Source organism: Falco biarmicus, chromosome 2 (assembly GCF_023638135.1).
Source record: "Falco biarmicus isolate bFalBia1 chromosome 2, bFalBia1.pri, whole genome shotgun sequence".
Classification (NCBI taxonomy): domain Eukaryota; kingdom Metazoa; phylum Chordata; class Aves; order Falconiformes; family Falconidae; genus Falco; species Falco biarmicus.
The window spans coordinates 27,194,266-27,220,805 of record NC_079289.1 but is presented as its reverse complement, the minus strand read 5'-3'; the positions used below and the strand labels follow the sequence as shown (position 1 = coordinate 27,220,805).

Below are 26,540 nucleotides of genomic sequence, written 5' to 3'. Positions count from 1 at the left end.
CAGAGCACAGGTCTGCCTGGCCATTATGCAGATCCTTGTGTCCCCTCTCCAGCCCAGCACGTGTTTGTGAAATTACAGGACAAAATCTGGCCCAGCAAGTCCTCACCAGTGCAAGCAATGTCTGGCCCTGCTGGCCCTGCTCACGTGAGTACAAGCATCTTGTGCAGTACAGGACAGTTTAAGAGCTACTCAGTTTGCTAGGTGTAGTTGCTGTATGCAGATCTTTTCAAAGAAACCACTGGTTTGTACTGGCATCCAGGAAGAATAAGCTACAGTATCAGTGAAGGATGCAAAGGAGTTGTGTTTATGATGTATTTATGATTCAGCAGCAAAAGCTGCCCCCTGGAGGAACAAGTCATTAGGCAAATGAGATGCAACAGGGTCCAAAAATACCTCCACACATTCAGCAGTGAGCATCGTTATTGTAGTCGTTTTACTAAGTTAACCAAAGAGACTCAGAAACTGAAATACAGAGACTTTATACAGAATGTGTTGGGAGTACAAATAAACAAAACAACATTCTTCAAGAAATGGATTTTAGTTGTTTTATAAACATCAATAAATACTGAAAAAGATGTGAAAATAAAAAAATACCAACAACTTTAATTTGTCCTATTATTTGTAACTTAAGCAGATTTTTTATACTTTTGCAATAGGGATTTCATCCAGAAGTCCTTATCTAATTAAAAAAGGAGAAAGAAAAGTACTCAGCGTATTATTGATGCGAAACCAGGGAAGGGGTCACAACTACAGCTGAAAAATGACACATCCAGTTAGAACTGTATTACAATTTGGCAGGAATACTCTTAATGAACACTGTATAGGTGTGAGAGAAAGACAGCATCACTATTACAGGCAAGAAATGATAATGAAGTGTCATTATCCAGTGTCCAAAATGAAAAAACATTAGTAAAAGAGAAATGAAGACTGGAAAAGGAAAGAAAAAAACCCTAAGGAAACTTTAAAAGCCACCTCTTCATAATAGTCTTCTAAGGTAAATGTTGCATGCACTACCTCCCCAAGAAACTAGACAAAGCACTTCCACTCCCCGTGTGTTTCCTTCCATTTAGTTTCATGAAGAAAGGTTTGAGAGAGCAGAGCGCTGGGAAGAAATACTACAAACCTCTAAATTAGTGAAAGAACTTCCAGCATCACTATTATATTCTGGGTAGGAGGAACTGGAAGAAATTATGTTTTTCAGCCTCTGAAGTGCAATGATCAATAGCAAAAGGAGAAAAGCTAAGAGACTAAGGAATATAGAAACATAGACATAGACGTTGGATAAACGGCCAGGTGATGAATCCACTGAAGTTGAAAGGGATGTGGGATACAGCTCCAGAAAAGTCCCATTTTCCATGTTTCCTACAAATCCAGATGAAGGGTCAGGTTCTGACATTTTTGGGTTTGTGTTTTATAAATCACAACAGATCTAGGATTCAAAGGCAGTTTTAGCAGCATAACAAAGGGTTTATTTTAGGCGACTGTTTTTCCATCACAATGAAGAGATGACAATCAGCCAGTGATCGAATTTATCTTTTACTGCTCAAGCCCAGGACAATGTAAGATTGTATCCTTTGGAACTGCAAGAGAAAAAAAAAAAAAAAAAAAAAAAAAAAAAAGCAAGATAAATTTACCAGCAGATAATGTGATTTAATATGAGTGCTAAGCTACATTCTTAAAGCATTAACTAACAATTATCTTTATATCTTTGTTTTCCAAAATGCAGGGATTAGGAGAAATCCTACACATCAGTCATTAAAATTGACCCTTTCCCACCACAAGTTGTTTAACTGAGGAATGGCACAATCAAAAATGTACTTTATATGGGACAGGCATCTTGGAATCTGACTTTGTCTTGTGGAAAAAGATCTAGTCAAGGAACAAAAAGTCCCTCGCAAGACTTCAGCTCCTCAACCTAGATGCACAAGGCTGCTCAACACCATGATGGTCAACGTTTTCATCCTCAGCCATTAGCCACTTATTCCATACTGTCTTACCAGAGGTACCCAGAATGAGAAAATATGCCAGACCTGTTTTCTTAGTACATATTTACAAAATGGTCAAATGGCAGCTTAGCGAATGCAAGGGGACTATCTGAGGGCAGCGAACGCTAATGGGGAAGAAATCCCATCTTTGCAAGAGCTTTGCCTCCAGCCACTTTGGGTTGGGACCTGGAAGCCCTGGTGCTGGCAACGGTCAGAGCAGCACAGAATGTGCTCAGCTGCTTCTCTTTAAACAAATGTAGTCAGTCCCTAGGGGCAGTCTGGAAGTGTAAAGAGAAGGCTTGCTGGTGGGGAATTGCTTATAAAAAGCTGATGTGCTGTAGCTGAATTACATGGTGTAACCCCTTGCCCTTGTTTTGATGCAAAACAGTTAATGCAAGGTGCAAGCGGGTAGGAAATGAAGCTCATTTTCTGCATATAATCATCTACATGCAATCTTTCTGTGCAACCATGCGTGGTCAGCCTCTCACTGCAGATACTCGGGCACCACAAGGAAAGGCAGCAAGCTTTCCTTCCATGAGGAAGACAATATTCACACAGAACTATGTTCCCAGCATGGTCCCTCTCATCCTGACCTTGCATTCGGCCTCATCCTGTGGTCCCAGTTCAATACAGTTATCTCTAACTCACAGGTAGAGGCTTTGAGGAAAATCCCACTGATTTTCATGGCAACAAAGAGAGCAAACGCTGGTGGCATCAGCCAGAGAGAATCAGGCCCGATGTGACCGTCTGGGGTCTCCCCTTCTGTGTGCAACACAACTGCCCAGGTATCTCCCTGTGTTTCCACAAGAACATCCCTGCACTGTTCCCAGCAATGGTCTGCCATACAATTTTTCCTTTAAACCTGCTAACTCTGCTAACTTAGTAAAGTACCTCTTTCTTCAAGGGGCTGACACTTTTTTGCACTAGGTGTACCACAAAAGCCCCAGCCTGAACTGACGGTGCTCGGGAAGGATGAGGCACTGTCCTGCTGGTGCTGTTTCTTCTCTAAGAACAGCAGGCTCGGAGACACCCACTGACGAATGCTAAGGAGTTCGCTTTGCAGCCACTGAAGTTACTTGCATAGTTACCCACTGTGCTTTTGCACTGTAAATTAAATTTAGGAGGTTATGCTATATGCTGTAAAAAGTCCTAAGTGCCTGAGTAAATAAGGACTACATTAAGCAGTAGGTAGAATCTAATTCTACGTTTTAAAACCCTATTTTATTTTCTATACCTCAGAACTACATCTATACCGCTACATAAAACAGGTCAAGGCTATTCTCTGGTCTAGGGGACAATTTGTGTGGCACACTGTGACGAGATGGCTAAACTCCCTTTTATGTCCGTGGGCTGGGTAGCCAAATCATATCTGCCTTTGGGAATGAACGATGGCCAGTCCTAACTCCAAATATGTCCAGGCATTGCTTGGAGGGTACCAGCTGGCCAAAACCATGCCAAGGAGATGGGTTTGCTAATTCAACAGGAGAGACGATGACAGGCCTATACCCTGGCCTGCACTAATTTAATAGTACGTACACATCCGTAATATTTTAATGGATAAAAGGTTACATTCCACATGTTGGTTTATTGTTTATTTACTGCATTGATTGTTTTATTGCAGAGCTCTTGGTGGTCTTAATCAAGCATCCCGATAGCCTAGAGGAGTTGCAGGAGTACAAAACTGCATCTGCAAATACCAGATAAAAATATTCTTACCCTTGTGGTATATAACTCATACTGATGCATAAAATATACTGAACCAAAAATATTTTATAATCCTAATAGTATTTAGCCCCACAAGAAACAGTATTTATTGTACCTTGTGAAATAAGTCACAACAAACTGAACAAAGAGAGATCCTGATGAGATTATACTCCTTTTGAACTGTCTTTAATTTAGGGATCCAAAATTAACTAATGGAACAATACGTGTTCATTTCATGTTCTGGAAGTAGTTAAGTACATTATAGCTAATTTATCCTTCTTAAAAGATAAGCTTTGATATAGAAGATGTTTATCCTTGATTACTTGTCATAATGAGAAGCAGATCCAATATTAATTGAATTGCTCTATAGTAACTTAAGGAATTAATTCACATAAATTCTCTAACATGACAGAAGTTAAAAGCCTTTAAATTCTTCACAAATTTGAAATCCACTACATTCCACTTCCACCATTAACAGTTTTGGCCCTGGTACAAGGAAGAACTTTGGTGTAGGACTTTCTTTGAAGTTAGTGGAAAATTTATGGTCTTAAATAGGACTAATCAGAACCTCACAGTTAAGCAGAGATGTGAGTACTTTGCTAGATCAGAGCCTTTATAGGTCTTATGATGTCAGCTGGGCTATTTTTAACTGACTATTTCGTAGTGAGATCAGAGACAATATAAACTCTGGTTCCAGATGATTGTGGCCCACATCCCAGTTGCCTCACACAGTGTGTAGTGATGTGATGTGTAAATGAAACTCTCCATCAAACATAGCTTCAGATGAAGTGGTTCTTTGGGTAATATTTTAGGAAAAAAATATCTGTGTTGTTTTAATCACACATTTGAAAATATGGACATAAAATGTAAAGTCCTACTCAGTCTAGAAGGATTTTTACCAACCACCTGTACGCTGTTGGAATAAACCAGCAAAATCATAGAGCCTGTGAACATATCTGGTCCTGACATCTGAGTAGTATTCACAGGAAAGGTACAAAACACATACAGAAATAAAATGGATCTGGTCCTGATCCCTCACAACATTCCCTGGTGCCATTCCAGCATTGCAATCCTGCTGGAGAGCAGCCAGGATGGCTCAGCCGGTGACATGGGGCTGGGGTGCAAACATCCTTCTGGACTGAAATGTGGCTACACAGCCCTAGGGCTGCATGAACCTCTGCCATGCCACAAAACAGATCTCCCTGCCTTTAAGAGGACAATCCACAAGTAGTTTTATTCACTGCACCACAGCTACTGCTTCAGGGCTCCTGCTTCTGCCTGGAGAAGGAGGTAAGTGTCATGAACCATTTGTCTCTCTTACCCTAATCCTCCTAAAGGAATAGCCTCCAGTAAAGCCAGACGTCAGCTTCACCTTCTTGTTTGGTAATTGGTTTGGTGCCTTTGTGAAAACTGAACAGAACAACATCATAGCCTGTAGTCCAAACCCGGTCCCCCAAAAATGATTGGGAATTTTGTCACTGACTTCAAAGTATAATGGCAAAACTCAAAGTGGCTAATGGCAATAAACCCGTTGCCTTTCTCAGAGCTGTAACTGATCAAGGAACTCAACTAAGGAGCCAAAGTTTTCAAGCTCTGTAGTAGTCTGTCCTTTGCCCTCATCTACTGTTGGAAAGCTGAGTTTGTTTCAGGCAAAGACTGAATTTAAAGTGCTGCTGCTGAAAATTGGAGATGCAGAGGAACTCTGATCCTGACAGGAGAAGGCTTCCCCCGCAACCAGTCCTGGAAACTTCTAGGACAGGAGAACTGGGACCTGGCTGGTGGAAGACTCAGTTTTTGTGGTGTTAGGTGGATCTGGATTACTTTCTCAGGGGCACTGCTGCAATGCCAGGGCAGGGATGCATGCCTTGAGGAGGCTGCCTGAGTCATCGAGTCCAGCCCCGCCACTGAAAGTCCCAGGTCATACTCTACCTTTCCGACACTGAGTTTTCCTGCTGCTATTACTCCACTGTTACACAGTCTTGCTGCTCTGATGGGCAAACTGCTTAGAAAGGTTCATGCATTTCAGTAAAACAACTCACTGTACTGAGAAGGCACAGTCTCTGCTCCACGCTCTGCTGATTTCCAACATACAAGAGAGCAAAACTTTGTTCTGCTACTTTAGCCCCTAGATATGAGGGCTGGTACACAGGAAAGGCTCTGCTAGACATGTGGTGTCATTTGTACATCCTTGCTTTTCAACCAGAACTACTATTTAGGCATTTTCCTCCAGTGATGCACTGTTCCTCTGTTCATGGCCTCGGCATAAATCACTTCTCACAAGCGAGAACAAGCACTCTTATTCAAAGGGTAGGGTTACCTGCAGATATGGTAGACAGGGCTCAGTTGAAGTTTTTCGTCTTTTCTTTTATCCCATGATAAGTGGAGGACAGGCACAATTCACCAAAACCAGAGCAAACTGGGTAGGTGAGGGATTAAGCAAACCATCACTATGCAAGAGGTAAATCCCAGGCACCATGCAGTATCGTGCCTGGGTAGCCATGCCAAAGCTATCAACTGCATCTTTGATGGCACCTGTCAGAAAACCTGTGTTTTCAGAAAATGGAAATGTGGTCAGTAGCAGAGGCCTCATCAATTAGCATATGCCCTTGGTACCAAATTATATGTAACGCATCTAATTTAAGCTTGAGCATTGCTGAGACAATAGTCATCTCCCAGTTCAGTCTAAGGTGAATGTTAAATGAGACTGCAGCGCTTTCCAGGATGGCATGCAGTAAACATACAGCTTTTTCACAGTCCCAGTGTCATAAATCCTTTACCATCCGGTTGCCTGCGTTGTATTTCTCTGCGTATCTTGATGCAACAACTCTGTCTTTCCAGGCTCAGTGAAATATACTTTAATGGAGCATACTCACAACTGCTGAAGCCCTAAAAATTGAGGAACAGGGAGCAAAGCGAAGTCTGGTAGATTCATTTTCTTGGGAGTTTATCAGCCATAGATAAGCACGTTGTTTTCTTGGTTCTTCCTGGCTTTTTGTGACTACAAGCTGAGAAATACCTTGGCTGTTTCAGAGGCTTCAAAATGTTTAAGCAGAAATACAAACTGGCATCACAGAAAATCAGTGTTTTTATGCTACATAAACTAACATTTTTGTCACAATCTCCCATCAACTCTTTCTTTACAGGTAGAAGGCATTCTAGATAAGCCCTTATTGCAAACGACTCCTAACAGGAGAGCTTAATTTGCCTTTACCACTGTTAGCACTGTGAGGTCCCTCATCCCATCAGACATCAATATGCTGTTAATTGTATCTGCCTGCCTTCCCTAAAAACTTAAAACCCTTTTGGGTATACAGAAAGGCAGAGGAGGAGTGCAACAGAAAGATTAGATTTCTACCATCTTCAAAACAGAGGGCTCTGTGAAGCAGGGCAGGAGTTGCTTGCTGACGCGGTGCAGGACAGCTGAAGAAGCTTGCCCATGTCAGGTGTCTGTGGATCCTGGCAGAAGGACCCTCTGGCCACCAGGCTTTCTTATCTTGCACACACTGTCCTCCTGTGGATCCAGTTCCCTTGCTTGCACACATGTGTGTCCCAGGGGACACGGAGATGAGAGTCAAAGAAGCACACACACACACTAGTGGAACGATGCATCCACAATGGATGACTTGGGACCATCCCCATGATGGGGAGGATCTGGTGGTTAGCAGATCCTAGATGAAGTTACTGGCCATTAATCTGGCTAGGAAATGGCTAGGAAAGGGAGATGAGTTGCAAGATGGTACTCTGGGTCCATGCAAAAATTGCTTGCTCCATATGAGGCAGATAGCACTTTGTATTGAGTAGGAGAGAGGAGGCAGAAGCCATTCATTAGATGACATTGATTATCTCTGTTAAAGAACTCACAAGCGTGTTCTCTGCTCTTTTTTGCCTTTTTGGAATGTTAAAGCCAGGAATGAGCAGATAGTGATATCATCCCCTCATGACCTGAAAACAGAACCACCTCTCCATCGTTGAGCATCAGGGCAGGAAGAGCAGGAGGACAGTTGTGCAAGTCCCAAGGCAATATGATTATGCCACTTCCAGGATGAAAATTCTTTAGCCCTAAAGGTGTGTTGCCCCCCCAAGTTCTGTTATCATAGTGATTAATTCCAAAAGCTGAAAGCAAGTTTTCACTAGATCTATTAAAAAGATAAAGATTTCTCATGACCTTTGCTAATTTGATACATATATGAAAGCCAGTGAGCTTTCCTATAATTCTTTCATCTTTCCCCTCACCACGTTCGTTTTCTACATTTATTTCCTTTAGCATATAGGACTGTATCACCACATACTGTCCTTCCAGCTGACATGTAACATAAAGCATTCAATGCCAATAAAAATATGTTTGCACGCTCATACTAAAGGACTAAATGAACTTTACATACATAGAACTCTTCAGCCTTGAAAGGCAATTTACTCTAGACTGCAAAAATGTAGCAATTCAGTATCATGCAACTAAATTAGTAGCTCTGGACAGAAAAGAAGTGAGCAACTTTTTATTCCATTGAAAATGTAGGTAGGAAAGGCAAAGAGTGATTGCTCATTTGGAGTTTAGAAAGAATATGATCCTTAATACTGCTTATTCTTGCATAAATGCCTTTGGCAAGTAAAAGACCATGAGTAAATAAGATGCTGCTTTTTCCTGTTACAGATGGACCAGGAGCAGAGAATCCCTTTACCACTCTGCCTGGGAAACAGGATCAGTCACCAACTGACTCAATAAAACAGTGCACACAAGGAAAAGGAAAAACTAGTTCCTGCCATAAGCAAAATCTTCCTTTTAATTTATGATCTAATTTCATTTTTTATTATGATTTAATACGTTTTAAATTTATGACTTTTAAAATCTAACAAGACAAGTGCCCAGATGGCTTGGTTTCAGGTTAAAATCAAGTTATATTTTGTTTGAGGTTTTGTGTGAGGCTGGGAAAATGAAAATCTCAGAGCCATAAGGATATTTAGATTAATTCAAGAGAGGATGAAATGCTTGTATCATTTACATTTCCCATGGATCTGCAGATTATAGGGTTAATAACCCTATCAATGTAAAGCAAAGACATCATGACCTAGGATCAGACCCAGGGCCTGGCAGTTGAATCTGCTCTTTAAAAGTAAGAGAAAAACAAGCAAGGAAAATGAATAAAATACTTACAAGCAGGAAGATACGGGGATGTAAGCCAAATGTCCAATGTGCAGAATGCGGTCAGTTATCACGCTAAAGGGAGTGCATGCTGAGAAAAGCCCCTATAAAAAAGCAAATCAAAGCTACATTAATAAAGAGACAGGGAAGAAAAGTGCTGAATTTTGACTGCTCTTGGTGCCAGAAATTTCAGAGAAAAACAAACCGACTGGAATCCTAGCTTTTGTTTTATTCCTGCTAGCCACTTCCTTCTGCTGTCCAGTTACAGCACTGCATGTATAATACCAAAATCATGATCTTGATCTCTGTTTTACCGTGCCTTGATAACATGTTTCTCTTCTTCTTTTGCAGAGTGCTCCAGGACCAAGACAGCCTGCTGTCCCCTGGCACCTCTTCAAGCACCGGAGCACTGCACTCCGTTTCACATTATCCCCTAAAGACTCCTGCCAGGAATCAGGTCTTTCTGGATTACATATTATTAGTTATTTATTCTCTTTATTTTAGACAATCTGCAGTTCACTCACATGAAATCCCCAAACTGAATACTGTATATGCACAAGGATAGCTAGCAGAATTTTGTGTGCTACATTCGTTCAATACCTAAAATTAAAATGTGGCCCCTGAACTGTTTTTAATTAAGCAAATTTGATGGATTGCATATGAAGAAATAATCCCAGATGATGCAGATTAAAGCAAAAGTAGCACTTTCAAAAACATTCTTCCCTCAGGGAAAGAAAAGACGCTTGCACAATCATTACACATCTCCGAGCTCTACCCTTTCAGCACATTTGGTTTGAACTGCATTAGAGAAGCAGATCTCTGGGGATAAATGTTAATGCACTGTTGTGTTGCTTTCATCCCTTCAATTTCTGAATCACTTATGGTTTAAGCCCATCCAAGTTCAATAAAGAAAATTATCTAGCGCAGCTGTTAAAAGTCAGCATTGTTGAAATCCAAATGTTTTGATAACACTGACTACACTAATGTTCCACCCAGAGGGAGTCGGACAGCTTCCTGAAAACCTCCCCATGCAGAAGGAGAGCTGGAGGGCTGCAGGTGAACCCCAAGGTTGGCTTCTCTAGGGACGGACCCAGCACACCCTCTGGACGCAAGGGCATGCACCCATCACCCTGCACAGAAGCACGCAGGCTGTGGCGGGTGGTGGTACTGGGATGGAGAGGGGGATGCAGCAGCCCCTGGATACCTTTTCTCTAGCAAAGCTGCCTCATGTAACAAAGAGCTCGGTGCTATGCGCCCCCCCCCCGCCCCCCCCCCCCCTCCGTTTAGTCTGCTCAAAGCACAGACCCTTTCCCTTTGTTTCTTTCAGAGCAGCTCTCCTGAGGGAAGAGAGGCACAGATCTATGCAACAGGGACTGCACCTTCAAACAAGACAAATGGTTCACATCCTTCTGCTTCTTTTCCAGCTCTCTTTTGTCTCTGCAGAATCTTCTTTAGTCCATCTACCCCCAGACACACAGAGCACTGCTCTTGCCCATTTAGCCCTTCATTCAATACAACACCCCAAGCCCCCGCAAGGTGAAGGGAACAGAGCCTCCCAAATATTGAGCTGATTAAACATGCCAGAGACACAGTACAAATCACAATACATCCTCAAGGCTCTTTAAATGCATGCATTCATATTCAAATGGCAAGTGTACACAGCGAGATGGAGAGGCCTGGGCTTTTAATTACCTTTGAAGAACACAGAAATATTTGGACCAGAACATCAAGAAGCTTATCTGCAGGAGACCCCTTTGCAGACACAGTCATACTCCACAGTCCTTCATCCTTCTCGCACTGTTTTAATGCCCTTTGGCAGACACAGTCATACTCCACAGTCCTTCACCCTTCTCGCACTGGTTTAATGCCCTTCACAGCTATTTTCACAGTCTCAGCTGCAGCACTAGCCCGCAGCTGAGGCTTGTGCTGACCATGTTCTGGCACAGCAGGATTTGGCCCAAACACTGTATTCACTGCCATCGCCGATAAGGTACATGGGGAGCAGGGACCTGTCTGCTCCTTGTATCTCTCAGGATGCAAATGGGGAAAGGAGTGTATCTGTTGTGCATCTGGGACCTCAGATGGGGAAACGAGGCCCTCCTGATCCTACCTCCCATAGGAGTGCAAGTCTGAATCTCACCCAAAGAACATGCAGTCGCCAGGGAAATCAGTCTCCTTCTTGTGCTGGTTTGCTAAAAATATTTAAACCCCGCTTTTGTTGAAATTTTCCTGTGAAAAATTACAGCTTGCTGAAAAAACACACCATTAAACTCAAAAGCCCACTCTTTACTGCCCATAGTGACAGGTCATATTTGATTTCTTGGTGTCCAGTCCCAGCTTTATTCCCTTTATTCCCACTCTGAATAATTTTGCTCCTGTGGGCCTCCCTCAGCCAAACTCAACCCCAGGCAGAAACCTCAAAGATGGTCAAGCTCCTAAATTTTAATGACAGCAGATGATCAGGAAGAGGAGACGTGAAGGTTCACACAGACGTTTGGGTCTCGCTAACAGTTTTAGGTCTCAGTAACTGACTTCTACAGTCAAACACAGCCACTAAGGTGTCACTGTCAAAGTAACAGCCGACCGGTGCTCAGCTGGAAAGGAGGTCCAGGGCAAGGTTAGCAGGGAAGAGGGAGGAACTGGCAGGTATCAGGATTCCTTAATCTCTGTGTTTTGTGGAATGACTTCTTGTTTGATTGCTTGTAAACCCAGATTCAAAAGTTTTGTTTGAACAGGAAATTCAGGGCAGGACAGAATGGCTGCTTAATTAGAAATGTACTTCTTCACAGCACAAAAAAAAAGGGAAGGTAAAAAAAAAATAATCAGTTAAAGCCCATTTTCCTCAGTGGAATAAGTATATGAAAATATTTCAACTGCTTCTGTCTTGCTGTCTCCTGTCATAGTTGAGTCATCCCACTCCTGCTACCCCTCCCTGCCAAGGCTGCAAGCACCTGTGTGGAGTCTCCCACCAACACCAGTAAGTAAGCCTCTCCAGAGAAGATGCCACCCAGCAGGTGTGGGGGGTGGTGGTGATGACACCGTTAATCTCAAAACAAACAAAAGCTGATTAAGCTTTGTTAGCTTGTGCCTGACTTTTACTATGGGCTCCTGATAGCCACCTTTTTTATCTGGCAAGCGGGCCAAGGCTGGGCTCCCCACCTGGGGCCAAATGGCTGGTGCAGTGGGGGGCTGTGTACCATGTTTGCCCTTCCTGAAGCTGCATGGACTTCTCATGGGGCAGTGCTTCAGCTCCTCCACGTCACTTAGAGCAAAACCCACCAGATAATATATCAAGCTCCAGGGCAAACAGTCCTAGTTATCAGAGCTTGCTTTCATTCTCCATCACACTCACCACCTGTGAAGCTAACAACTTGCAGAGCTCAGACCCGCAAGACCCCTCCAGGCAAGGGGGGAAAACCCCTCAGAAATATCAGCCACAGTCCCCTTCAGCTACCAGGAATACAGTTTTAGGGCACAATGTGGCTAAATCTGGAAATGAATAGATGTAAGGTCTCCATTGTCCCCCTTCAGTGCTGCAGCACAGCATCCTGCCTGGTGACATACGAGATGGCTGCACACACGAGAGTAGCTCAGAAGCTCCATCTCTCATACTCCATGGGGGCACGTCCTCCTCCGTCTCTGGAGCCCTCCCTGCAGACTCCAGGCCCTTAACTTTGCTAGTCAATGGGGTTATTAGTCCTTAATTAATGAAGTTGTGACCCAGTAAATGGAGTCCAGAGTAATGAGAAAACACTTTCTTATGGTAAAATTCAGCTGACACACTGGCTTAAATATATTTTATAAAAACAAAGTATATAGTCCATATCAAACCCCAAAATGCCAAGCAGATTTGATTTTAACCTCCTTAGAAATCCTGACACAATATAAAACTAGGACAGAATTTTGTACATTTAATTCAATGTTAATGCATCATTTTGTTTCTGATATTTTCTCCCTAAAAAAGAAGATTCAGTACCAACTATGTGCTGTGAACTTAAATGTCTATTGAGCTTTAGGCACAGATGTGCTGTCACAGTAACTCTGTTTGCTGTAACTCTGCTTCCCGACTCAGGTGTCCCAGCCTGCTTTACCCAGAGATGAAAGAAAACAGCCTTCTCCTTCAATTCTCTGTTTCCCCTCAATGGTGTAACAGAAAAGATCTCCATCCTCACGCCACTCCTTATTTTACCAATGCAGGCTGCATGCATTCCCTTGACAAAGAGACTGTGGCTTTATCATGTCTGTATTTGTGTGCGTAATATTTACATATCGTCACTGTTTGCAAAACAGCCTGCAATAACTTATGCAAAGATACACCACTATTGCAAAGGGAGTTGCATTAACGAGAAAGCATAAGGGGGCAGGGTTGCACCTCAAATGCCAAAAAGAGAAAACAAGGGTGACCTAGACTATGGAAGGAGAGCTTCTGCTGGTGCTAGATAGAGTGATTTGTGTGACATTGCCTCTCAGGTGCCCCAGCTTTAGAGGACACTGTTTTGCTCAAATTGAGAGCCAGACTAATTCCAGTGACAGAGGTGGTGGCAGCACAGGTGAGGGCTTGTCTCAGCGTCTCATGAGACAGCTGCTGAAGGCATCGCAGCAAAAGCAAACGTGCTGGGACATATCAGGAAAATTCATGAAATGAGGGACAAGGTGCCTATACGAAGCTACAAGCAAGTGCAAGGTGAAGCTTGGAGAAATACGAAGGTGATAGCTTGAGGGAGGTGGATGCTGAGAGCATGGGCTGATCAAAGCCCGGGGGGTATGTCTTGGTAAAGCAGGAGAGGTGGTACATCATGTACAGGGAGAATATTGAGGACACTTGAAAGTGAAGCCTGCCACTGACGTGTCCAATGCAGGGGAGAAAAGGGAGCAGCAGGAGGACTGACAGAGGGGAGATGCAGCCGAAGCAGCAGGCTAAGAGGTGGGTTTTTGCAGCAGTGCCGTGGATCGACTATGCCGTAACAGGATTTCCTCTGCGCAAGCCAGGAAAAGGAGGTAACCGCAGTCATGAAGACACAAGGGGAGGAGTGCTTGCAAGAGAGTGTAGGAGGTAGAGGTGAAAATGTCTTGACTTTATAGCATTTAAATTCCAAGCCTCAAACCTATCAGAAACACCAGATTTTTCGGTAACTTCTGGATGCACTCTATCGTTGAGTTAATTCCTCTTGTGCTTCTGCGTAGATGGGGCACCAGGAGGAAAACTGTGCTGCTTCCTGCCTCTGATGGGGAATTTACAGAATACAATTTATAATTTGTGCTGCACCAGTGAGACCCAATTATGAACCAAGACACTTGGCAGACACAAGCCATCCCAGTCAGCCTTTTATGTCTGAAAAGGTTAACAAAATGCAAACAGCAATAACTTCCTAAGCCAAATACATTCATGTATATACACTCACCAGCTTGGTGGTAATACTAGGGTAGACTTGGATGCTGAAAAAGCCAAGGACCCCTTCCCCACCAGTTCACGGTCCTACAGCATTTCTCCTGTTGACAGCAATGCACCTGTACTGAAAGCAAGTAGCAGTCTGCAGGGAGGCAAGCCTGCATGCCAGAGCAGAAGACAGCCAGGGAAACATGAGGAAGGCAGGGGTGACATGCCTGCCACTCCTTACCCCACCTTGGGTCGTATGGACGACCCAGTCTGAGGAAGAGAGGGGAAAGGAAGGTAGCCAGTACCCAGCTACAACCAGAAGCAGCCATCCCTAAGAGGGACAAGCCCTTCTAGGCATTATAGCAGAGAGGAGGCTGGTGGTTTCAGGTTGCGCTTCATTTCAACCTGTTCAGGCACAGAAAAGCCAGAGCAGGGTCAAAATGACTGTAAAAAGCAAAACCATAAGGAAACACACATCAACCCTCCAGACGGATGCCTTATCAGAATAAAACTGCCAGCACTATGTACATCCTATATGGTCCAGATGTTGCACGTTTCTTCTATTCATCTTTCTCCCATTCTGCCATAATCACCTGAGAATTAAATTTGGTAATACTCAGGATTATTATTATTAGGATATTATTAGGATAATTGTCTTTGCTTATCTCAGTGCTGATCAACATGGCAAACACTCAGCCCTTTACCACTACTTTCCCAATTTCTCTCTGTTTAGCGTTTGCCAGGGTAGCAACAGTTTGCTTCCCTTGCTTTCTGTCCCAAACTTTTATTACCTCCACTTGAGTTGGTATTTGAACAGCCTGCAGCTTTTAGCTAGATGTAAAGTGATTGGAAAGGGCACATTTTTGTGCATCCACCCTGTTTTCTTTTTCCACGTTGTGCTGCCTATGCTCAGCTCTTCTACCAGTACACTGGACAGGCATTTTACAATTTATTTGCAGAGGGAGCAATTCCTTTCCCGTCATCTTCCTGCAAACAATGTGAAAGAGCACACGGGTGGCAATCTATGCTTATACCCACAGAGCCAAAAATGTGCTTGCACAGTGGTGACCCGACGCTCCACACGATTAAATCCCTGGTCTGCAGCATCTCTCAGAAACGGAAACCAACCTGTGCCGCCCTTCCTCCCTCGGCATCCCTCCTCCCAGAAGCAGCGCACCCCCAGGTGCTGTCCCCACGCTCTCCCAGCGCGCTGCCCTCTCTCCCTCCAGCAAAAGCAATTTCTCCAAAACGAAGCAGCATTCGTTCCATTCAAGCACTTTGACAACCCACCGAGTCAGTAAGGACAAAAATACGTTCCTCCCAAGACACATTCGGGAACAATCACACAAAGGCCTCACACCATACCTAGGTTAAACGCGTGTAAAAACCAAATGTCCTTGATTACGGCACACGGAAGGCAAGACCTTGGGAAGCCTCCCCCGGCGCAGGGCGGGCGGTGCGGGGCGCAGGGCGGGCGCTGCTCCCTGCGCGCACGGCGCCTTCCAGGACCTGCTGGGAGACCCGCTCCGCACCGCACCGCACCGGACAGCGAGGGGACACGGTGCCCGGCGCTGCGGAAAGGTGAGCAACAGTTCTCAGCGGACCGGCTCAGCCGTACCCAGCCGAGGCTCAGCAAAACCCGAGGGCACCGGGATTTAGGCAGGGGGCACAAAACCAGCCCAGCCCCGAAGCGCCGAGCTCCCCGAGGGGAGACGGCCAGAGCCCGACGAAACACGCACCGGCACCGCCTGCCCGCAGCCGCCCCGCCGGGGCCAGCCCCGCTCACCGCGCCCGGCTCCAGCTCCGGCTCCGCTCCCCGCGCCCGGCTCGGCCCCCGCCGCCGTCCCGCACGGCCGCGGAGGGAGCACCGCCCCCGGCCCGCCCCTCGCCCGGCCCCGCCGCGCTGCCCGCCCACCGCCCCCAGCCCCGGGGCTGCCCGCCCCAGCCCCGCCGCCGCCGCCCGCCCACCGCCCCCAGCCCCCAGTCCTGCCGCCCCCCGCCCCGGGGCGCTATGCGGCTGCGGGGACCGGGAGGCGGGGGCAGCCGCTGCCCCTTCGCTCGGTGCCGGGGCGGTCTGTGCTGCGGCGGGGGGCCGCGCTGCCCGCTCGGCGTGCCCTCCCCGTGTGAGCCCGGGCAAGGCGCTTCACTCACGGAGCGGGCTGGCGGGGGGCGAACCCCCCCGCGCCTCACTGCTGTGCGGAGAGTGAAAGTCACCGGGTTTATCGGGCATCACACAGAGCCGCGGTGACAGCTGGCCCGTGCCGTCCCGCGGCTGTCCCGCAGCACTTACCGCCGGAGCGCCGCTCCCCAGCTCCCGAGGCTGATCCTTGCCCACCGGGACACCGCGTGAATCCTGCACCCCAGCGGGCACCGCAGCCCGCGGCAGCTGCGGGCTCCTTCGGGCAGAGGCTCTGCGGGGGGTCGGACGGCGGCACCGCAGCCGGGAGCTGGGCACGCCGGAGGAGGGGGCCAGCAAAGCAGGCTCCCCGGGGAGCGGAAACCTGCAGGTGGCTTTCCAAAAACTCTTCCAAGTTTCAGGACAGCTGCTGAGGCCCTCAGGGATAGTTTGGTATCATTTAAACGGGAGTCAATTAATAGTGGTACCGAGACCATCTCAGATGATGCCCATAAAGTAGCGTAAATGAGAACAAAATCTGGCTTTGCTAGTTTGGTCCGAGAGTGACTTACCTGCAGATATCACATCCTTTGGAATCACAGACTGGGAAAATGCTGGCTGGCTGGAACACATCTCCTTCTGTGGACACTGTGGAAGGAAAGGCTCAGCTGGCTGCCGCTGTGCCTGCCTCATCCAGTATGATTTTTTTGGCCAAATGACTTTACTGTGGGTTAGAAATTAGTGACGGGCACTGTGAAGAGCAGATGGGGTGTTTAATGCACCCTCTGCAGCTCAGTCTTGTGTCTGGCTAATGTCCATGCGCAGTTCGGAAAAGGATGTTGGATAGGGTTGTTCTTCATTTTAATTGCTCTTGGGGGGGTGCACAGGTCGCAGTGTGCTGTGGAAGAGCTTCGTTGAGATTTGCTTTCTTTGATACAGTCTATACGGTTTCACTAGAAAAGGAACTTGGGATGTCAGGAAACAAAGTCGGTTTTGGAGGAATAAGCCGTATGAACAAGTAAATAAAAGACAAATCTTAAAGGGAAAATCATTCCCAAGGAATGAACTGTATTATTCCTTGATAATAACCTGTGAATGCAGTGGGATACAAAAGAGAGGGGTTTGGCTTTCAAGTGGCAAAAATGCCCTTTGAATATTTCACCTATTAAAGAGGAAGTAAATGTTTTTATGGGTTTTGGGTGTTTTTTGTTTAGGTTTGGCTTTTTGGGGTGGAAAGTCACGTGTATGGTATATGAACAGAAAAAGAATTGGGTGTAAGTTAGTGCTATCATCTCCATCACCTGAAAGCAGAGCACTGGCTCAGTTCAACTTGCAGCCACTGCAGAAAAGGACACATTTGACAGTGGACTGGCTGATTACATGAGCTGTTGTGGCAATAACACACAAAGCCTGTTGAAACTGTAAGGGAAGAAATATTGTAGGCACCTACTACTGGCAATGATTAGATTAGAGGTGAAGAATCTTGCTGAAACCATTTAAAAAACCTGAGAATTTGCTGTAAACTTTCCTATTTGTATACTCAGACTAGAGGGCTCTTTGGTACAATGTCACTGGATATAAACAGATGGTGGATTAAAGTTCTCAGCTTTGATTTTGTCATATAGATAAGCGCTGAAGTACAGAATTCTAATGATATGGGAGAAGCAAAAGTGGTAAAGCAAAATGTTTGAATCTTGAAAAAAGAAAGAAGCCAAGAGAAATGCTTCTCTTACAGCTCAGTTATTCCAGGAGTGGAATTGCAAGCTAGGACAGGCAGCAGGAATTCTCCCTAGGGTCAAGCTGGAAGAAGAAGAGGAACGAAAGAAATGCAACAGAACTGAAGTGTCTGCTAAGCCAGGCATGCTGTTGCTAGCATGGCCAAAAAACACCTGGTGCTTTCTAAAGAAAACAAATTGTGATCCCTTGGACTTTTCTCACTTTAGTGGATTTTAGATTAAAACCTAGCTCATTGAGGAATGAGGAAATCCTTAAGTGCTTCCTGCTGATGAATGTACTTACCCCAGAGCCATCAGGCACAGCCACTAGTCATCCTTGGCTCTGTGGCTTGGGGAGAAGCTCAGAAGTCAGCTCCAGATCTATCCAGTATGTCTCACAATCTCAACCTATGTAATGAAGGTTAGGTCGTATTGTCCTAGCTTGTATGGCTACAAAAAGGTACCAGTACTTAGGCAATGAGTGGGAATTAATTTTGCAGCTGTGCTCTAATTTGTCACTTTTCCTGGATAAAGCACCTCTCGAGGGGGGTGAGCAGCTCTGCTAGAAGAGGCTATGCATTTGTTCAGTAGAGGAGAACAGGGCAGAAAGGCTTTTGTGCTTTTCGGAGGTCACTGATATTTCCTGATGCTTTCTTAGTTTGGGTCACATCACTGATGTCCTGCTGCTCTTTGTGGCTTGTTCATTTGCTGTGAGCTGCTCAGTGACAGTGGTTAAAGCAGCACCAGAGGAGTTGTCAGCAAGATCATGCCTCTTGCAGTCAACTCTGGTAGCTGTGTCAGGACCTCATGCAGAGGCTGTGGTAGCAGGAAGCATCACAGCTCCAAAGTAATTAAGTTGTTCTTTTATTGCTCTTCCTCCTTCTCACTTTCTGTGCAAACAGCACAGTATGAGCTGGCCCTTCCTCAGGACAGTGTCTTTCATGCAAAATGCATCTCAAAATGTTTTGCAAAGACAAAATGTTCCGCTAGAGCGTTAAACAGAGAAACAGGAAGACGGATCTTTTCAGAGAAGGCCTGAAAAAAACATGAAACTAAGTAGAAAAATGCATGGAGAGTCTTCAGATGGTGAGAACACAAAAAAGTCCCTACAAAGCTACTTCAAATTTTTTAAAATGTACCTACAGCCAGCTGAGTACTGATTTTGCCTTTGGAGTCAGAGCAGCAGGCTGAAGGTCTGGAGAGTGCTCTGAATAAGTATGGCTGCTTCTGAGGGTCTGGCCTGGAAAGGGCATGTCCAGAAGACATGACTTAACTGATACTTAGTCCAGCTGGGCCTCCAGAGCTCAGCGTCATACCTGCTGCTACTAGACTGTCTATGAGACAGTACAGCTTCAGTGGATTTAATGGCTTTTCTGCCTTAGAACACAAAAAAGTATGAGAAATTCCATTTTACTATTATTGCTGCTTTGAATATTCCTGATGTGATTCCCTGTACTGCTCAGAGTTGTTACGTGACAGAGTAAGCAAGCAGCTTCTTGATTCCCCGACTCTGCTGGAATGCCTGTCAACAGAGTTGCTATACCCATGCTGTCTGCTTGGCTTTGCTATGTCCTTTCTACTTTAGTATTACTTCCAGGTGTACCACAGCTTGGGGAATTTTGACTGAAGAAGCTGATACAATCCCATCCTTCTGTGGGCTTCTATAATGTGAAATGCAGAACTTCTTCTGCTGTTATGAAATCAGTTAACAAAGAAACGCTTTACCCAACTTTCTCCCTTTATCTTTGTGGTTAAAATCTGTTCCTGGCTTTTTTTGTCCTCACCAAGCCACTCAAATTTATTTATTGAAGTGCATGTTTGGATGCAGCTCACCCAAATTATGCATCAAACAGAGCCATGTTTTAAGGCTGTGCAGCTGAGTCTTTCCGAAATGCTTAAATTCACTTTGTTGTCAATGGAAAGTGGTAGGTGACTGTGAAAACCTCCAGAGGGAGTTCTTATTCATCTAAGTTTGAGCACGAATTAGGTCTACTCGACCTTTTCTGATGGCCTTACAGACATTCATCTTTCTCCTTTTGAGCATCTAGGGAACTTAGGGACTTCCTCAGAAAGGGCTGCTTCATGACACTCCGAAGTTATAAGCACAGAGAAGTTGAAAGAACTAAATTTCACCCTAGAAAATCAGATCCTCATCTGTCCAGCTGAGATCTTCACTTTCAGTATTTACATAGAGAGAATGCAGGTCTACTAAGAGCTAGGATGAGAATAAACCCCTCTGCTCTTTGCACAGAGACTTTTCCTCAGTAATGCTGGCTCTCCTCTCGCTCTTTGCGGAAGTCCCAGGGGAAGCCAGTGAGTAGCGACACCTCCCAGAACCTGACCACGTCCTTTTAGCACCTGGACTTGTACTCAGGTTGTAGCACTGCCTTCAGCACATATTTTGTCTTGTACTTTTTTGTGAACACAGTGCCTGAAAGCTAATGAGTTTTCAGGGTAATGTTTTCCAATACTGAAAAGGCTTCTGCACTATAATTTGCATAAACATGACTATTTAATAATGGCCAACACTGCAAATAGGAAAAGTCTTTAAAGACTTATTGAGCCAATATTTAACTTCTAATTCCTCCATCACATAAAAGCTATAATGCAAGGACCAGCTAAAGGATTTCTAAAGCTCAATTGACTCTTTAGTTAGATGTTTTTTAAATACTGTTAGACCACTATTAGACCTAGAATTCTCCAGATGCCTCTAGTCTTTTTAATTACCTGCAATCATTATTAAGAGCAGTCACTGCAAAGTTCGTGTGTTCTCTCCATGCTTCCTACTAATCCACTTGGGAACTTTACCATCGAGCAACTTCAGGAGAGGTTGACTTTAATGAGGGCCCTATGGAATAACAGGCTATTAATTTCCCTAAATGTCACTTGTATAATATTAATATATTCACATGTTAATAAAAGTACAAGCGCCTTATGCACTGCTGATCTGTGATCTGAAACACTGGCATGGATCAGTTCTGCCTGTTAATAGTTAACACTAACCACAGAAACTTAATGTTTATGTCAGCTCTTTTTTTAGGACACATCTGCAGTGAGGTACATTAAGTACACAGATAATGTCCAAGGTCAGCCAGTGATGTCTTTTTGTGTCCAGGGACTGCTACTTCTTTCTGGGAATCAAGGTGCATGAATAGCCAACAGCAAATCCTGTAATAGAGTCAGATGAGAAAGTTACACTTGATTTTAAAGGCGATGAAATTCATACACAACTTATGATGAATACGTAGTTCTGCAAGCACTGGAAATGCAAAAACTTGTTTTCTTAGAGATTTGTGTCTTGTGGCTAATGACCTCTGGTCTTTACAAAGATGCAAGCTCCACCTGAAGCTTTTCTAGGCAGATCAGTTAGAAGGTGGCATGCATATGCATGTACTTTTGTGTGGCTTTTCTGATGCCTAATAGGACTTTTCTCTCTGTGAGGAGGACCATGGTGTTTCTTGCCCTGAGTTCGCATGGTCTAATTCCCCTATTTCAGTGAAGTGATTTCTAGTTTACATAAAAATTGGTAATATCAGATTAAACCCATAAACTGTGGCATCTTGGGCTTGATCCAGTTGCCCATAGAGAGCCATCCATGACATTTTAGATGTCATAGGGTACCTGAGACATTGTAAAGTGCTGGTAGATATGAAAAGGGCCTATAGGGTACCTGCAGGTTTCTTACTTCGTAACTGGGAAGCAAGCAGGATGCCTAAGGGCATCTTAGCACTGAGCAGAGCCATAGCTCTCCACTGTCTATACTGGGATCTTAGGCACCCAGATCACACAAGACACCTCCAAATATACACTACAATTAGGTGTTTTAATGACGAGCCAACTCCTACCCCTCCCCCCTGCCTTTTTTTTTTAAATTCATTTTGTTACTTAAGTCAGGGATATTGAACTGCAATCTGAAAAGAGTTTTGTGCCTGCAGGGATCTCACTGTGGGGCCAGAAAAACTTTAAGTGCTAAACCATGATTTCCAAATTCAAGCCTTGCTCTGTACCTTTAAACTCCCTGCAACCCTCAACTTCTAAAAGCATATCACTGCATGGGCCAGTACAACCCCTGCTCTTCACTGATACCCATGTCCTTTGCTGATATAATCACTTGGTTATTTTGCTCAGATTATATGTATGTGCATTTTTCTGTGTTCAAGAGCTTGAGCATGTCCTTCAGATTGTAAAATCTGGTCTCAGCTATATAGTGCATTTCCTCACTTTCATTGCTGTGTTCACATAATTAATGAGCCAACACTATTCTCTATAATAGTTACTGATAAATTCCCAGATCAGAGTTTCTCACATTATACTACACATTCAAAGTGCCATTCCAGACATAATTTTGTATTAGATCTTTTCACAGACATACTCTTGGCTGCTGTTGCACCTGTATCAGATGATCTACTTACGAGTACTGGATATAGCTGAGGCAGAGCTACTCTGGTATCCTTACCTGTGATGTCTTAATGTTGATGTCATTTTCAAAAGATGGGTATATAGCTGTTAGTTAATCAAAACATTACAAATCTGATGCCTGTGTACTCTATAAGCATTTGATACCATCTGTCAGAGCAGAAGTGCTTTAAAGTGAATACAAATGTGATCTGAGCTGATTTTAAAGCACCATTACACTGCCAGAGCACTCCAAAGTGGCCTAAGTATAAATGAAAATCAGGAACTCCATCACAAAGATAAATGATCCCCTAAAAAGATCAATTTCATCCCCACAAAACCGCAGAAGCAACAATAGCAGAGACAGATCTCACCGGGGCCCTCCTGTCTGAACCCTACAGAGCCAGCTGCCGAGCTGACAGCGAGCAGGGAAAACAAACCCACAGCACAAGACGTATCTCACATGGAGATGCTTTTTACCCAGGGAATGTAGCAGAGCCACTGCAGCCCATCTATTTATGTGCGTCAGATGAAATATTCCCAAAGGAGGTCTCCATCTCTTCAGAAGGCACTTTTTTTTTTTTTTTGTAATACAGTAATAGATTCAAGCTGAGGATAACCTAAAGTGGTGTAAGAAAAGAAATTTCATTATAATTCAGAGAAGTGGGAGGGTTTTTTTGATCATTTTAGCATCTCAGAGGTCAATGGTTGCTGCTTCTTTTTGTCCCTAAGAGGTAATACTGCTTTTGCCAGCAGTGTCCCCATTTCATCAGGATCAGAGGAAATCTATGAACTGTGTGATAACCTTAGCTAATTCTTCAGAGAGTGGTAACATAAAACACTATGTCATCAGCACTGAGATACATTATCAGAATTATTCTGTCAGCTCCTGAGTGCATCTACACATGCCAGCCTAAGAACACATGATCTGAGATCAGCTTTCCATCTCAACCCTAAAAACGTGGTTTCTGTCACCAACCAAGAGTGAAGAAATAGCAGCTGTTCCTGCATCTTCCTGTGATCTATTCACATTCAAAATACTAGGAAAAAATAGAAGTGGATTCCCTACCAGTTCAGAGTCTGATAATATCAAAGGCAAATGATCATGGGTTAGCTTTGGCCAGAGGCACCAAAGATACACAGAAGTGACAAAAGCTCTTTTTCTTCCCAAAACTCAGCTACACTAATGGCAAGTGCAATTTTCACAGTCTTTTTGATTGAGACAGTGTTTAAATAAATTGGATCTGATTCTGGGAAGTACTGTGAGGAGAATCCTTCACTGACATTGACATCAGATCCTTTGTCTTTGGCATCCCTTGACTGCAGTCAAGGATGCTAAAGCTTAAGACTGATAGGCAAATGACTCTTCACTAGAAGTCCTTATCTCATTGTGGAAAGTGGAGCAGCTTTGCAGTTTTCTGCACTCTTACCCTAAAGCAAGCATATAATATATGCTATGTTATGCAGCCATGCTTCAGACCACTTGTAAGCTAGAATTGCCTTATTCCTGCCTCTGTAGGTTCTCCTTTACAGTCTCTTCTCAAATTTTAAACAGAGAGCCCAGGATAGGGGTGGTTATGCTTTCTTATCCAATTTTATGTCTGTCTATCCAAATGCAATTCTTTTTTGCTATTTCTATTTGCTTCCATCACCCAAGGCGTATGGAGGGCCAGTGCTGCAGTAGGAGAGACAGGTGGCACTTGGAGGACATGACCTGTTTTGTTGTCTCTGATGAGACCTCTTCATCTCATTTCCCAATATCCTTCCTTGTGTGCTAGGCTATTTGAGAACTCTTCCAATGAAACATGCTATAAAAAAGTTTTATTTCCTAAAGATTTGTCATTAACCAATAAAATGGAGCAATATGAAACTCAGCACCGTTGAGAAGACTCGAGGGATGTCTGAGAAAGACAGTTTAGCAGTTTCAGGATGGTGGGTTAATAGCTGCATGCTGGAAATGATTCACTTCTCTTATAACTTTATGCATGTGCAGTTCCATGGGCACCAGTGATTCACATGAGGGACAAGGAAGAGAGAGTACTATAAGGAGCAGTCAGCCACAAGCTGACTGATTTACCCCCATTGCTTAGTCTGGAAGATAGTTTTATTGAGCCAGGTTCCCAATATCAGAATCTGTGAAATTATTCTGTTTGGCAGCTATTTCTTATTGTTAGCAGAAGAGCTATGGAAAATGAATTTATGATTTGGTTTATAATCTCTGTTCCAAGTTGTCCTTCATAAGTAATTGAAGGAGTTCAGCTGGAGCCCGTTTTTCACCGTGCCACAACAACAAACCCGTCACTGCTTAGAGTCTGATTTTTCATGGAATTACTACTCCACCAGCTTTTCACGGTACAGCTGTTTGTTGCTTTCTCATAATTTACACGCATACATATATGCATACATAGTGGTAAGATGCTGGGTTTCTTGGTCTGTAGTCCTGACTATCAGTACAAGGTAAATTCATGTCCCTTGTTATGGTCATATGAACTGTGAAGGACTTGACATTTGGAAGCCAAGAAAACATCAGAGAGTGCTATTTTTGGTCAACCTTTTCAGCTTTGAATGTGCTGTAGTGTAATGGATGCAAAGTCCTCAGCAAATAACATCACAGATGAAGGAAGGATTTGGTTTAATATTTCTGTTGCCTTTAAGCTGAAGTAACTGGTTTTAATCTGTATAAATTTGTTAACAATAACAAATAAGTTATTATTATGCATCAATAATGAATTCCCAGAAAGGAAGTTGAATATATGAGTATTATTATTTTTCCCCCTAGCAAATAGAAGAGTATTGGAATTCGTTCTAAAAATTCAGACTTTCAATGTGAGATGCATACTGGAGCCTTTCCCCCAGAGTAACTTATTCCTATCAAGCCCAGCTCAGTAATGACCAGTCTTCAGTTTTACCACTTTCTAGTTACTTGCTAGACTATCTGAAAGAAGACCGGCTGTCTCAGTCCATCAGCCACGCCAAGTTAAATGGATTAACATAGCACTTATCAGTTCACTTCACAAAGGTAACGGCATTAAATCCACATGGTAGCTGTAAGCTGTACCAGTGGGTTTTGGTAGGCTACAGCAATAACCCCAGGCAGACAGGCACGCTGTGAGCTTGCTTCATTGCTTTGACATATTCTTTGGACAAATGCCAGAGACACTGCTTTACAAAAAGGAATATCAAAACTCAAAGTTATCATTTGAATTAAAGCCAAGGTATCACACTGTTCCATAAAAGGAATTCTTATCAAACTATTGTCCCCATTTTCAATCATGCAAGTTGTGATATTGTGCCTTCTGGCTTCCGGTTCACTAAAGTGCACTGAAGTTATTAGCTGATATCAGAATAATATTTTTTTTTAAATAGTAACATTTCTGTCAATTCTGTATGTTGATATATATCTGAAATAATACTTCTGTGCTTGGTGAAAAGGCAGAAGTCTAAAACCAGAACAAGCAATACAGGGTCCAGGTACAAAAAAATTAACTATGCTAGTGATACACACATTTCAAACTAATTCTAACACTGCTTTATGGCAGAGTCTTATTTTCCTCTATTTCTTATCCTTGCACGGGCAGCAAAGATACAGGTGGGCATAAAGTGACTGCAGCAGAGAAAGCCTGCGCATTGCCAGAGGCCTGCAAGGTCTCAATAGTTGTAAATGTTGCTTCCTTTCTGTTTTTTTCACACTATATCCATGGTAGGATTATAAGGCCAGAATTCATCCATTAAACCTGACAAAGGTATTTGAGTTTCTGTAGTATAGCTCTGTTCTTAACTTGGGAAATAATTATAGTATTTAAAGCTGCCATCTGCAGCTAAGACAGTAACCAGCCCAGAGCCCAAGTGTGCTTGCTTTATAGGAAGTCAACAGTCATATATGAACACACCTCATCTTTTCATTTATCTCTCCCAGCTGTGCATATATATATATGCATATATATAATATATAAAAATATTCTTTCATTCATTTAATCATATTCTGGAAAACACTGAAGCATTTCTAAGAGGGCACTTAATTTCATTAGCTTTTCTGAAAACAAAAGCACAGCATGAACACTTAAGTAGAAAAATTAGCTGGATGCGAGTCAGAGGAGGTAAATGCCTGATA

At 43.8% G+C, this 26,540-nt stretch overlaps 1 protein-coding gene across 4 annotated transcripts; it reads right to left on the bottom strand.

Annotated features, from left to right (window-relative positions):
* Positions 1-410: 410 nt before the first annotated feature.
* SERTM1 (serine rich and transmembrane domain containing 1) lies at positions 411-16,061 on the bottom strand. 4 transcript variants are annotated; one of them, XR_008820282.1, is made up of 4 exons: positions 15,943-16,045; positions 15,569-15,774; positions 8,839-8,930; positions 411-1,580 (listed from the first exon to the last, which is right to left on the bottom strand). XR_008820282.1 is itself a non-coding variant. In XM_056329192.1 (3 exons), exon 3 carries the CDS (start codon positions 1,394-1,396, stop codon positions 1,073-1,075), a length of 324 nt encoding a protein of 107 aa, XP_056185167.1. In that variant the 5' UTR covers positions 1,397-1,580; positions 8,839-8,930; positions 15,990-16,061; the 3' UTR covers positions 941-1,072. The 4 variants fall into 4 exon arrangements, 2 of the variants coding, with proteins under 2 accessions (XP_056185167.1, XP_056185166.1); XR_008820283.1 differs by lacking the exon at positions 15,569-15,774 and having other exon boundaries at positions 15,943-16,051; XM_056329192.1 differs by lacking the exon at positions 15,569-15,774 and having other exon boundaries at positions 941-1,580; positions 15,990-16,061.
* Between the last annotated feature and the right edge of the window lie 10,479 nt (positions 16,062-26,540).

What these genes read in the sequence shown, in the direction of transcription:
- SERTM1 (XM_056329192.1), bottom strand. Translation starts at nt 1,396, where the DNA reads ATGTCAGAACCTGACCCTTCATCTGGATTTGTAGGAAACATGGAAAAT.